The following is a 14908-nucleotide window of genomic DNA, read 5'->3' on the forward strand; positions in this document are numbered from 1 at the left end:
AAATATTTTTTAATACTGCTTAATAACAGATTTGTTTTTAAATGTATGGATATATTTTTGACCCCTTTCAAAGAAAAAATATCATAGCAAATTACTCAATGACCTCATGGTCAAATAGCCATTTTCCTTACCACGCCCCCACCGCCACAAGTATGTTGGCAGTCTAGGGGAAACCCTGAATTCCATTGCATAGTTTGATTTTTTTGCTGTTATTTGCTTTTAGTGGTAAGATCTATGCGCCTTCTGTACTCGGAAGGGTTTGTGCGCTGCTTGCTCCACAGTAGCCGTAATGGTTTGGTAGCCCATCACTGTGTGTACTTCCGTTCAGAACTCACATACCAAATGCATCCTATTGACAGGCTAACCAAAATTTGCATGGGCACTCACAGGGCACATAGATGGAAAGACAATCATTCACACCCACATTCATAACTACAGACAATTTACAATCTCCAATGAAGCTAAAAATATTGCATATGTTGGTAACATGCATATTTTTGCAATGTGGGAGGAAACCTAAGTACACATGATGAAACATGCAAACTCCACACAGAGATGTAAAAATGGAGGTTGGAAGATGCACACTGCATAAAATTAGACCCTTCTGTTGATAGTCATGTCAAAATTACGGTGGTTTCCAAAGGCTTGGGAAAAATGCTTTAATTAAATTGAAAAACGTTTTTTTTTTTTTTATTAACTTGTTTTCTCTACATTTGCCGAGTGCCATCTCTGTTCAGGTGCCGATCAGGTGCTGACAATTAGATTCTTATCCACGTTTTTTCAAAATAAAACATATCGGAACACTTTTTAATGATTTGAGATGTTTTTCAAACTGATTATTGCCAACAGTGCATAAATAATAGGCAATATAGTATGTATCCATTCATACAATAGTACTTTTTTTAAATATATATATATATATACACAGTGGGGCAAAAAAAGTATTTAGTCAGCCACCGATTGTGCAAGTTCTCCCACTTAAAATGATGACAGAGGTCTGTAATTTTCATCATAGGTACACTTCAACTGTGAGAGACAGAATGTGAAAAAAAATCCAGGAATTCCTATTGTAGGAATTTTAAAGAATTTATTTGTAAATTATGGTGGAAAATAAGTATTTGGTCAACCATTCAAAACTCTCACTGATGGAAGGAGGTTTTGGCTCAAAATCTCACGATACATGGCCCCATTCATTCTTGCCTTAACACGGATCAATCGTCCTGTCTGCAACTCAGTATTCTTCTTCCTCCAAACACAACGAGTTGAGTTTATACCAAAATGGATACATGGATGATACAGCAGAGGATTGGGAGAATGTCATGTGGTCAGATGAAACCAAAATAGAACTTTTTGGTATAAACTCAACTTTTCGTGTTTGAAGGAAGAATGAGTTGCATCCCATGAACACCACACCTACTGTGAAGCATGGGGGTGGAAACATCATGCTTTGGGGTTGTTTCTCTGCTAAGGGGACGGAACAATTGATTCGTGTTAAGGAAAGAATGAATGGGGCTATGTATCGTGAGATTTGGAGCCAAAACCTCCTTCCATCAGTGAGAACTTTGAATGGTTGACCAAATACTTATTTTCCACCATAATTTACAAAAAAATTCTTTAAAATTCCTACAATGTGAATTCCTGGATTTTGTTTTCACATTCTGTCTCTCACAGTTGAAGTGTACTTATGATGAAAATTACAGACCTCTGTCATCATTTTAAGTGGGATATATATATATGTATATATATATATATATATATAAAGCCTAATTTTTGAGGTTTGGCGGCTTTTATTTTGCCTTGGCGGGGCGCTACAATCAATTACATGTCGGAAAACCCTGATGTCGGATCTTGAAAAAGAATTGTTATGTCCAAACATTTGAACATGGGTTGAAGTTCATCGACTTTGATTATCCTATGTGGGATATGGTTCAAAACACTTACTTCACTAAATAGGGTAAATAATTGTTGCGGGCTCAGTTCCTCAGACAAAAACAAGAAATTGAGCCACACCCATTCAAAATTATGACTCAAAACTTGCATAAAAGCTACTGCAATACTCTTTTCTTTTTAAGATAACAAAATATAAGATACCGTGTACTGAAATACAAAACAGCCAACATTTTTAATGGTGATGTATAAGAGTTAGACCCAACTAATCCCACACTGACAGAGCCACTTTTAAACAATTACCTATTATCACTGTTTAATCTGTTTTTCAGATTGTCTACCTTAATTTCTGTATATAGCACTTGTGAATTAGTAAAAAAGAACATACCTATGGATGTTCTCATTCATTCAGGTCATTGTATTTTCATAGCATTTAATTGATTGGAACTGGACTGTTTAGTTTGAATTTGACGTTTCGCCTCTCATCCAAGTCGATTTCATCAGTTCATGCTCATAGACGTAGATCGGTCAAATCCAGTCTTAGACTTAAGATTCGGCAGATTGCTGTGGAACGACCACTTCCAGCTCAAAATCAGTTGTTGGATGGGAATCACCCATGTTAGCATTCAATTCAGTTGTAAAAACTGCACGAAAAAGGGGCATCTGTGTTTTGTAACTCCTGAGATTAGTTGGAGCCTAAATTGTCGAGTCTTTTAGGGATAACTGAAACGACAGTGTTATATGTGGGACTAAAGTGGTGTTGCAGACCATCTCCTCTGTTCAGGAATGTTTTTTTCTAGATTGCTTCCCTCACTCCCCCTTCGAACTATTCAGCCTCCCTGTCCAGAATCCGTACATGTTGGTCCTTAAAAGTAGTGCTGTTTCTCTTTGAGGTTCAAGTCAATAGCTGAGTCTTGACTTGCCCGTCTTTGCTGTGCCATTCGCCGGCTAAGTGGTCTGTTTAGTTCCATGAATGTATAAATCATTGCATTTATCTTTACACTGGACAGCATACACCAGATGTTTTTTATGGGTCTGTGGTGACTGGTCTTTAAGGTGCACTAGTCCCCTGTATCCGGGTGTTGCTTAGTCTGAAGTGTACTAGAATCTTGTGTTGGTTGGAAATGTTTCTGAGTTCCTCAAATAGACCTGATACATATGGAATGACAAACTTATTGTGTTTATCACCCTTTTCTTCTTCATCCACTCTGTTCTTGTTTCTTCTAGAACCGGATGTAATTTTCACAAATGACCAGCAGGGATAACCATGCGCTTTCTTTTTGGCCTGTCGCCTGGTACATTATCCGCTCTGTGTTTTTGGGTTCTGATTACGCCCGGTTTGTGTGGCTATGGGTGATGTGAGTAAAAAAAGTAGGTATTGATCAGCATTTGTGGGTTTTTGGTAAATCCCTGTCCTCTGCAATGTGGACGCCAGTCTTAAAAAAGGTAACTTACTGTCTTTGACATCCTCACGTTTGAACTTTGGGACTTTGTCTACTGAGTTATTATGTTCAGTGAAGGATTGCACTTTTTGGCTTCGGATTTTAACGCATGTGTTACCCACATATCTGTACCAATGACTTTGTGATAGCTCTCTTTTTCATGTCTTACATGAGAAGGTTTGCCACAATTTGGAATACAGATGAACCCATGACACAACCATGTTTTTGTTGGTAAAATGTTCCCAGGAATTGAAAGCATAAAGTTTTAAGGCAAACCTTCAGTGGGTTTGGTGTGGCTTCATCCTGTAAGGTGTGATCATGTAGTAAACATAGCCTCTCAGTCTCTACTCCATCCTGGGATGGAATACAGGTGAACAGGGAGGTAACAAACCTCTACAGACACCTTGGAGTTTTAGACATGATGTGGTGTTTTGCCAACCAAAGGTGCTAAGATATTGGCCACATACTTCGTAGTACCATATGTCCCGGCAAGAAATCTGCGTTCAAAGGACTCCGGCTTATTAGTGATTCCCAAAGCCCAAAAAAAGTCTGCGGGCTATAGAGCGTTTTCATTTCGGGCTCCAGTACTCTGGAATGCCCTCCCGGTAAAAGTTTGAGATGCCACCTCAGTAGAAGCACCTTAAAACTCATTTGTATACTCTAGCCTTTAAATAGACTCCCTTTTTAGACCAGTTGATCTGCCGTTTCTTTTCTTTTTCTCCTATGTCCCACTCTCCCTTGTGGAGGGGGTCCGGTCCGATCCGGTGGCCATGTACTGCTCGCCTGTGTATCGGCTGGGGACATCTCTGCGCTGCTGATCCGCCTCCGCTTGGGATGGTTTCCTGCTGGCTCCGCTGTGAACCTGACTCTCTCGCTGCTGTGTTGGATCCGCTTTGGACTCTGGACTCTCGCGACTGTGTTGGATCCATTGTGGATTGAACTTTCACAGTATCATGTTAGACCCGCTCGACATCCATTGCTTTCCTCCTCTCCAAGGTTCTCATAGTCATCATTGTCACCGACGTCCCACTGGGTGTGAGTTTTCCTTGCCCTTATGTGGGCCTACCGAGGATGTCGTAGTGGTTTGCGCAGCCCTTTGAGACACTAGTGATTTAGGGCTATATAAGTAAACATTGATTGATTGATAATGTCAGAGTCAATGCTGCTGAGAATGAGTCTTGGAGGAGCCTCATCGTTGTGTATTTTTGGAAGCCCATAAATACCAGCGATAGTCTCTTCTGGGTATAATCGGTAACAAAGTCGATGGCTGATGTTTCTGACTTCTTTAACATTTGTAACTACTAAGTGATTCTCCTTTTGTAACCAATTGTTGGGTCCCTTTTAGGAAAGTATTTGAGAAGTACAAGCAAATTGTTTTGGGAGCCAGTTGTGTTGAGAGTGACTGCTGGCAAGATTGTGCTATTTTTGTCCTTTCAAAGAGATTATACTGTTTTCTCTCCTAAAAATAGAGGTTTGAGGGTGGGCCTTGGCATTAAAGAGAGCTGCCGTCATTTCTATTCGATTTTTTTCTCACTTAATATTAAGTAATGAGACACATCGTGTAAACAGTCAGTTAATTAGCTTTTAGCAGTTGGGCAGATGTTTTTGAATTAGCCTAGACTTTTTCAAAACATTGTGGATTATTCTATGACGATGCCGTGATGCACGTAGCAAGTCCATAAAGATATGCTTGAGTGTGGTGTTGAAAAACTGTAACCTTTAACAATGTTCATCTGGATTAAAGGCCTACTGAAAGCCACTACTAGCGACCACGCAGTCTGATAGTTTATATATCAATGATGAAATATTAACATTGCAACACATGCCAATACGGCCGCTTTAGTTTACTAAATTACAATTTTAAATTTCCCGCAGAGTTTCCTGTTGAAAACGTCGCGTGATGATGACGCGTGTTTGTGACGTTATTGGTTGGAGGGGACATTTTAGCCAAGCACCACTTACGGCTAAAAGTCGTCTCTTTTCATCGCAGTATTTTGGACATCTGTGTTGCTGAATCTTTTGCAATTTGTTCAATTAATAATGGAGACCTCAAATAAGAATGCTGTTGGTGGAAAGCGGTGGATTGCAGCTGCCTTTAGCAACCGAAACACAGTAGGTGTTTCTTTGTTGTGAAGCTTTAACACAGAGCGGTCAAGCAAACATGTTTCTCTACGTCAACCAGCAAGTTTTTGGATGGGAAAATTGTGATATTAAGTCGGCTCTTACCGGAGACTTGAGTGGATTACGCGACCTCATCCCGCAGCTTAACAAGAGATCTTGGCTCCTCGGCTTCTCTCAGAGACACTGGCGTTCACCGCAGCCATCCGACTTTTTCTGGTATAATTTTATAATCTCACTAAAATACTATTAATAAGGGATTTTCCAGAATTATCCGAGCAAATGTGTCTAATTACATCTGAAACGCTCCCACTGGAGCCGTCGTTTTTTCTTTCTTCTTTTTTTTTTTTTAGTGCTTCACTCTAACTTTCCTCATCCCCGAATCTTTCATCCTCGCTCAAATTATTGGGGAAATAGTCGCTTTCTCGGTCCGAATTGCTCTTACTGCTGGTGGCTCACATTATAAACAATGTGAGGATGTGAGGAGCCCTCACACCGGTAACGTCACGCGCACATCGTCTGCTACTTCCGGTACAGGCAAGGCTTTTTTATTAGCGACCAAACGTTGCGAACTTTATCGTCGATGTTCTCTACTAAATCCTTTCAGCAAAAATATGGCAATATTGCGAAATGATCAAGTATGACACATAGAATGGACCTGCTATCCCCGTTTAAGTAAGAAAATCTCATTTCAGTAGGCCTTTTTAATGGAGAGAAAAAAACTCCACATCCATGCTCTCCCTGCAGAGATGAAGATGTTAAAGCTGCAGAAGTGCACAACTCTATTAATTAGGTGTCCCAATACTTCTGTATACACTGTCTACCTAACAACATTGACTCATTAATTGTGTCTGCTGCCAACAGGGAGTTGGCAATGCTGCTTTCCATGGAAGAGAGCAACCCTGCACTGTTCCAGATGATCTCAGATAGGTCAACAATAGCGAGGCAGCTCGACCGACTCAGCAAACTGAAAGAACTAATGGAGACCACCGATGAAGAGCTCAAAACCAAACAGACCGAGGAGTGGAGCCGCTGGATCACACGCTATAGGTGAAATACGCAGACGAGAATAGAGACAATGCTTCATTTGGTGGCGACATAAGACAGCTGGGGCTTAGAATTGACAGGCGATTGTGAAACTTCCTGACCCGAAAGAGAGAGATCCTGGTGGAAGTGTCACTGATAAATTGGGCGTAGAGTGAAAAAGGGCAGGAAATGGGCTGTTGGCTGTTCCGTTATTGTTCCTATCAGTGTTTTGTGGTATCACTCTGGCAGGAAGCGTCTGGCACAGGAACTGGAGGGCCAGAGCGAGGTGCAGGCCGTGCAGGAAGAGAGGGTGAGGGTGATGGACTGTACTAACCCACGTGTGGTACTCCGGAACTACATAGCCCAGAATGCAATAGAGGCCGCTGAGAACGGGGACTTCTCTGAGGTACGATCTATTTCTTAATGTAGATCTTCATTCAAGTTTCATTTCTTCCTCCATTTTTTACAAAATACAGTAATTTGTCATTTTAGATAAATACTTTAAATTAATAAAAATATCAAGACTTAAATAATTGAACATCCAATAACTTACTTCCGATAACGATATTAGAGCCTTGAGTATTAGTCAACACCGATATTGATCTGTTGTGGATCATACAATTGTTATTTTGTGATGGGAAATTTTAGAAAAGGCTTCATCAAGTGTAAGTACTCAAACTGATTAATGGGAGGTATGAAAAATATTAACCTATGTATTCTAAACCCTCTGGAATGGACTTATGCAGTCTTTCAGTTCATTATGTTAAGCTCATTATGCAGTAATTTGAATCATGTGGATACATTTATTACTGTGTACTTCCCAATAGGGATGTGGGGAAAAATCGTTTCGAATTTGAATCGCCATTCTCACGTTGTGCAATAAAGAATCGATTGTCATTTAAAAAAAAAAAAAAAAGGTTTTGTTTTTTTAATCTATCCACCAAAACAATACACAGCAATACCATAACAATGCAATCCAATCCCAAAACCAAACCTGACCCAGCAACACTCAGAACTGCAATAAACAGAGCAATTGAGAGGAGACACAAACACGACACAGAACAAACCAAAAGTAATGAAACAAAAATGAATATTATCAACAACAGTATCAATATTAGTTATAATTTCAGCATAGCAGTGATTAAAAATCCCTCATTGACATTATCATTAGACATTTATAAAAATAAAAAAAAAGAACAATAGTGTCACAGTGGCTTACACTTGCATTGAATCTCATAAGCTTGACAACACACTGTGTCCAATGTTTTCACAAAGATTAAATAAGTCATATTTTTGGTTTGTTTAATACTTAAAACAAATTTACATTATTGCAATCAGTTGATAAAACATTGTCCTTTACAATTATAAAAGCTTTTTACAAAAATCTACTACTCTGCTAGCATGTCAGCAGACTGGGGTAGATCCTGCTGAAATCCTATGTATTGAATGAATCCAGAATCCTTTAAAATCGGGAAGAAATCGTTTTTGAATCAAGAATTGTGTTGAATTGGAAAAAAAAAATGGATTTTGAATCGAATCGTGACCCTAAGAATCGATATTGAATCGAATCGTGGGACACCCAAAAATTCGCAGCCCCACTTCCCAATATGCTTTTTCCTTGGGGACTTCATATATGTAAATGATATAAATAAATAAATATAAATGGGTTGTACTTGTATAGCGCTTTTCTACCTTCAAGGTACTCAAAGCGCTTTGACACTACTTCCACATTTACCCATTCACACACACATTCACACACTGATGGAGGGAGCTGCCATGCAAGGCGCCAACCAGCACCCATCAGGAGCAAGGGTGAAGTGTCTTGCTCAGGACACAACGGACGTGACGAAGTTGGTACTAGGTGGGGATTGAACCAGGGACCCTCGGGTTGCGCACGGCCACTCTTCCACTGCGCCACGCCGTCCCGTAATATGTATAGATAATAATGTTATACTTGTTTATATGGACAAATGTTTTGCGGTATCGTTCAATTAAGGACACATATGCATATCTACCTTGTTTGCTATTGTGTGCGTAGTCGTTCTGTAGCTGCTGGCTCTTAGTAGTCTACAGCAGGGGCGCTCACACTTTTTCTGCAGGCGAGCTACTTTTCAATTGACCAAGTCGAGGAGATCTACCTCATTCCTATTTATAATTTATATTTATTTATTTATGAAAGAGACATTTTTGTTAACAAGTTAATGGTGTTTAATGATAATACAAGCATGTTTAACACACATAGATTCCTTTCTTTCATGAAGACAAGAATATAAGTTGGTGTATTACCTGATTCTGATGACTTGCATTGATTGGAATTAGACAGTGGAGCTGATAACGTCCGCATTTTCAAATGGAGGAGAAAAAAAAGTCCTCCTTTCTGTCCAATACCACATGAAAGTGGTTGGATTTGGCATCTCATTTGTCCAACTTGCATACTCCTTTTTAAACACTTTGTTATGAGAGTAGCATATGTGTGTGGCCCTTTAATGTCTGGCAGCAGGTGAGTGACGTCAGTGAGTGTGCGGGTGGGCAAGCAAGTGAGAAAGCGGTCGCTGAGGGCGGGGGAGAAATACATTGGCATCAAACTCCGTAGCTTGCTAGCTTGTGCACGCTAGCTTTCTGAGACTCTTATTTTGTTAGCACAGGCAGGATGAAACAGGTCTTTTATGGTGAAGACAGGAACTGTGCAGTCGGTCTTTAGAGTTTTGACAGTAGGTACGGAGTCTCTAGAAATAAAATGTGTTTCTCTGCGTCCGCCCTGTTAGTGATTTTTTTCTTAAATATGAGCTCGCAGCAGCCAGCGTCATCTCACAAGATCCTCGGGTGCCGAGAATGTCAAACAACTGACGAAAGCGAAGTCTTGGTATGATTGATGATTGCTCATTTTTATGTCTATTTTTTAATGCCTGGCTTGAGATCGACTGACACACCCTCCGAGATCGACCAGTCGATCGCGATTGACGTAATGCCCATCCCTGTTCTACAGTATATTGTAGCCTGCCATGTTTACAAATTGTAAATTACTTTACTAAAATAAAACAATAGATCACACTTGTGTGCTTATGGGAGGACATTTACATGTTAACGGCCTGTCCATCTTTGCACGAGTAAACACGCTGTGGTACTGCTTGTATAGAATAAAGCAGGGGTCACCAATGCGGTGCCCGCGGGCACCAGGTAGCCCGTAAGGACCAGATGAGTAGCCTGCTGGCCTGTTCTAAAAATAGCTCAAATAGCAGCACTTACCAGTGAGCTGCCTCTATTTTTTAAATTGTATTTATTTACTAGCAAGCTGGTCTCGCTTTGCTCGACATTTTTAATTCTAAGGGAGACAAAACTCAAATAGAATTTGAAAATTCAAGAAAATACTTTAAAGTCTTGGTCTTCACTTGTTTAAATAAATTTATTTATTTTTTTTTACTTTGCTTCTTTCAGAAAGACAATTTTAGAGAAAAAATACAAACTTTAAAGTGATTTTAGGATTTTTAAACACACCTTTTTACCTTTTAAATTCCTTCCTCTTCTTTCCTGACAATTTAAATCAATGTTCAAGTAAATGTATTATTTGTATAGAATAATGAATACATTTTAATTTAATTTTTCATTTTAGCTTCTGTTTTTTCGACGAAGAATATTTGTGAAATATTTCTTCAAACTTATTATGATTAAAATTAAAAAAAAAATATTCTGACAAATCTAGAAAATCTTTAGAATCAAATTTAAACCTTATTTCAAAGTCTTTTGAATTTCTTTTAAAATTTTTGCTCTGGAAAATTTAGAAGAAATAATGATTTGTCTTTGTTAGAAATATAGCTTGGTCCAATTTTTTATATATTCTAACAAAATGCAGATTGGATTTTAACCTATTTAAAACATCCATCCATCCATTTTCTACCGCTTATTCCTTTTCGGGGTCGCGGGGGGCGCTGGCGCCTATCTCAGCTACAATCGGGCGGAAGGCAGGGTACACCCTGGACAAGTCGCCACCTCATCGCAGGGCCAACACAGATAGACAGACAACATTCACACTCACATTCACACACTAGGGCCAATTTTAGTGTTGCCAATCAACCTATCCCCAGGTGCATGTCTTTGGAAGTGGGAGGAAGCCGGAGTACCCGGAGGGAACCCACGCATTCACGGGGAGAACATGCAAACTCCACACAGAAAGATCCCGAGCCTGGATTTGAACCCAGGACTGCAGGACCTTCGTATTGTGAGGCAGACGCACTAACCCCTCTGCCACCGTGAAGCCATGTCATCAAAATTCTAAAATTAATCTTAATCAGGAAAAATTACTAATGATGTTCCATAAATTCTTTTTTTACTTTTTTTTTTTCAAAAAGATTCGAATTAGCTAGTTTTTCCATTTCTTTTTTTCGGTTGAATTTTGAATTTTAAAGAGTCGAAATTGAAGATAAACTATGTTTCCAAATTTAATTTTCATTTTTTTCCTGTTTTCTCCTCTTTTAAACCGTTCAATTAAGTGTTTTTTTCATCATTTATTCTCCACAAAAAAACTTCTGTAAAAGAATGACAGACAGAAATACCCATTTTTTTATATATATAGATTTATTTATTAAAGTTAAATTGAGCAAATTGGCTATTTCTGGCAATTTATTTAAGTGTGTATCAAACTGGTAGCCCTTCGCATTAATCAGTACCCAAGAAGTAGCTCTTGGTTTCAAAAAGGTTGCTGACCCCTGGAATATAGAATCCCATCCGATATCTGATAGGATTGTCAAATTGGTACATCCTGAGCAACAACATAATGTATGTATGAATTTTTTATTTTGTTTGTTTTTAACATTTTATTCCGAGCAGTTCTTTATAGACCTTACCATTTGCACTGAGACACTATCATGCCCATTCATTATGTTTAATATGTGTTTATACAACAGGTTCAACGGGTCCTCAAAGTTCTGGAGAAGCCTTTCTCTTCGCAGCCAGGTCTAGAGGCTCCTGCGTGGGTAGGCCAAAGCGGTGCCACCCAACAGGGTGAGAGAGACGACAGTGTGGAGGAGGAGCAACAGGAAGAGGTGGCATCTGCCTCGACAGCCAGAGACCCAATTCCGTACGACAGCAAACCTCCAGCTCGGTCTCAGGGAATCTGTGTCACATGATCTTCGTAATAACTTCCCTGAGCTTCATCATCTGGCCTGCCAAAGCGTGAGGGAAGTTTTAGCATTTTACTTCCTGTTTCTTTTCACATTTTATAACCCTTGTGAATTGTTTGCACAACCTTTTATATCGTTGTGGTGGGCAGGTGTCAGGAAAGTGATACTGAGATTCAACACCCCATAGAGAACATCGGTGACACAAAGCAGTCGGGAAATAAGTGGACTTTATTCCTTGTCTGTTTTTGCATTGATGGCCGTTAATGACGACTCAAACGACAAGTCTTGCGCGGACCCGTTTGGGGCTGATAAACTGTGGTGTGGCATCTTTAACGTACGCCAAATAGAATGCATACATTCTAGTCGGTTAATGTCTACTTGCTCTGTAATCTAATACACACTAGCACTGTCGGATAAATGTTAGTTTAAAAATATGTGATTGTAGTTTGCAGTGGTGTAGAGCCTGTAAACATTTTTTAAATTCAAGTAGAGTGGCCATGCCTGCAACTTGAGGGTTGCAGGTTCGATCCCCGCTTCCGCGATCCTAGTCACTGTCGTTGTGTCCTTGGGCAAGACACTTTACCCACCTGCTCCCAGTGCCACCCACACTGATTTAAATGTAACTTAGATATTGGGTTTCACTATGTAAAGTGCTTTGAGTCACTAGAGAAAAAGCGCTATATAAATACATGTATAAAAAGTACCCCCTAATCAGAGCAAAGCATTTTTGGTTGGAAAAAAAGAGATAAAGAAGTAAAATACAGCACTATGTCATCAGTTTCTGATTTATGAAATTGTATAACAGTGCAAAATATTGCTCATTTGTAGTGGTTTTTCTTGAACTATTTGGGAAAAAGATATAAAAATAACTAAAAACTTGCTGAAAAATAAACAAGTGATTCAATTCTAAATGCAGATTTCTACACATAGAAGTAATCATCAACTTAAAGTGCCCTCTTTGGGGATTGTAATAGAGATCCATCTGGATTCATCAACTTAATTCTAAACATTTCTTCACAAAAAAATAAATATTTAACATCAATATTTATGGAACATGTCCACAACAAATCTAGCTGTCAACACTGAATATTGCATTGTTGCATTTCTTTTCACAGTTTATGAACTTACATTCATATTTTGTTGAAGTATTATTCAATAAATATATTTATAAAGGATTTTTGAATTGTTGCTATTTTTAGATTATTTTTAAGAAATCTCACGTACCCCTTGGCATACCTTCAAGTACCCCCAGGGGTACGCGTACCCCCATTTGAGAACCACTGGTGTAGAGCACTGATCGTTACGATTTCTTATTCACAGCATTTGTTCAATACTTTGTTGATGCACCTTCGGCAGCAATTAGCCTCAAATCTTTTTGAAAGTGATGCCACAAACTTGGCCCACCTATCTTTGGGCAGTTTTACTCATTTCATCAGCACCTCTCAAGCTTCATCAGGTTGGCTGAGAAACCTTGGTTTTATCCAGAACGTCTCCGGACCGGTTCGCAGCCGAGTGTGAAGCGACCGGAATGAGAATCAGCACCTCCAAGTCCGAGTCCATGGTTCTCGCCCGGAAAAGGGTGGAATGCCATCTCCGGGTTGGGGAGGAGACCCTGCCCCAAGTGGAGGAGTTCAAGTACCTAGGAGTCTTGTTCACGAGTGGGGGAAGAGTGGATCGTGAGATCGACAGGCGGATCGGTGCGGCGTCTTCAGTAATGCGGACGTTGTACCGATCCGTTGTGGTGAAGAAGGAGCTGAGCCGGAAGGCAAAGCTCTCAATTTACCGGTCCATCTACGTTCCCATCCTCACCTATGGTCATGAGCTTTGGGTCATGACCGAAAGGATAAGATCACGGGTACAAGCGGCCCAAATGAGTTTCCTCCGCCGTGTGGCGGGGCTCTCCCTTAGAGATAGGGTGAGAAGCTCTGCCATCCGGGAGGAACTCAAAGTAAAGCCGCTGCTCCTTCACATCGAGAGGAGCCAGATGAGGTGGTTCGGGCATCTGGTCAGGATGCCACCCGAACGCCTCCCTAGGGAGGTGTTTAGGGCACGTCCAACCGGTAGGAGGCCACGGGGAAGACCCAGGACACGTTGGGAAGACTATGTCTCCCGGCTGGCCTGGGAACGCCTCGGGATCCCCCGGGAAGAGCTAGACAAAGTGGCTGGGGAGAGGGAAGTCTGGGTTTCCCTGCTTAGGCTGTTGCCCCCGCGACCCGACCTCGGATAAGCGGAAGATGATGGATGGATGGATGGAATAAGGCTGTAATATAGTGTGGAACAAGTGAAGCGCTGTGAATACTTTCCGTATGCACTTTATGTGCCATATGGGCCAATTATAAAATCAGCTGCAGGCTGAACATAGCCCCAGAGATGCATTTCGGACACCCTTATATCGGATTGGGCAGGTGGCCATGATATTGTAGCCAGTGGTTGTATACATACGACATAATAATTAATCAGTCAAATTGGGATAATGATGTGACCTCAAGGAAGAATATACAGTATTTCCTTGAATTGCCGCAGGGCATATAGTATGCGCCTGCCTTGAATTACTGCCGGGTCAAACTCGCTTCCCAAAATAATTAGCGCATGTTTAGTATTACCGCCTGGTCAAACTCGTGACGTCACGAGCGACACTTCCCCTGTCATCATTTTCAAAATGGAGGAGGCTGATTTAAATACCGGTAATTTGAAATCGCATAAAGGGAAGAAGATTAAGAGCTATTCAGTAGGATTTAAGATCCAGGCTTTCATGCTGCCTGCGCTAACTAAATACAGAGTCTCGGAAAACTGGCGTGCACAAGCGATCCCTCAGAAAGCTGGCGTGCACATCACTTGTGCACACCAGCTTTCCGAGACTCTTGTTAGCGCAGGCAGCATGAAGCAGGGCTTTTATTGTGAAGATAGGAAATGTGCAGTCGGCCTTTAGAGTTTTGACGGAAGGGACGGCGCGAAAGTCTGTTGAAATAAAAAGTGTTTCTCGCCTTCCTCTCTGTCATTTTTTCATAATAATGAACTGGCAGCAGCCAGCGTCATCTCACAAGACCCTCGGGTGCCGTGAATGTCAATCAAGCAAGCTACGGAATTTGCCGCCAATGTTTTTCTTGTAAAGTGTATGGAAGCTGGATGAATTAGATGCCAAAAACCAACCACTTTCATGTGGTATTGTACAGAAAGGACAACTTTTTTTCTCCTCCATTTGAAAATGTGGGCGTTATCATCATTACTGTCTGATTCCAATCAATGCAAGTCATCAGAATCAGGTAATACACCAACTTATATTCTTGTCTTTGTGAAAGAAAGACATCTATATGTGTT

The 14908-nt window shown here is 40.4% G+C and overlaps 1 protein-coding gene across 1 annotated transcript in view; it reads left to right on the forward strand.

Annotated features, from left to right (window-relative positions):
* selenoo1 (selenoprotein O1) overlaps positions 1-12765 on the forward strand; it is a 34645-nt gene extending 21880 nt beyond the window's left edge. Inside the window, exons 7-9 of the mRNA XM_061917830.1 lie at positions 6312-6497; positions 6723-6879; positions 11375-12765. Coding sequence (XP_061773814.1) covers positions 6312-6497; positions 6723-6879; positions 11375-11605 — 574 coding nt within the window. The 3' untranslated portion in view covers positions 11606-12765. The remainder of the gene's footprint in view (positions 1-6311; positions 6498-6722; positions 6880-11374) is intronic.
* Positions 12766-14908: the final 2143 nt, after the last annotated feature.

Source organism: Nerophis ophidion, linkage group LG12 (assembly GCF_033978795.1).
Source record: "Nerophis ophidion isolate RoL-2023_Sa linkage group LG12, RoL_Noph_v1.0, whole genome shotgun sequence".
NCBI classification, from domain to species: domain Eukaryota; kingdom Metazoa; phylum Chordata; class Actinopteri; order Syngnathiformes; family Syngnathidae; genus Nerophis; species Nerophis ophidion.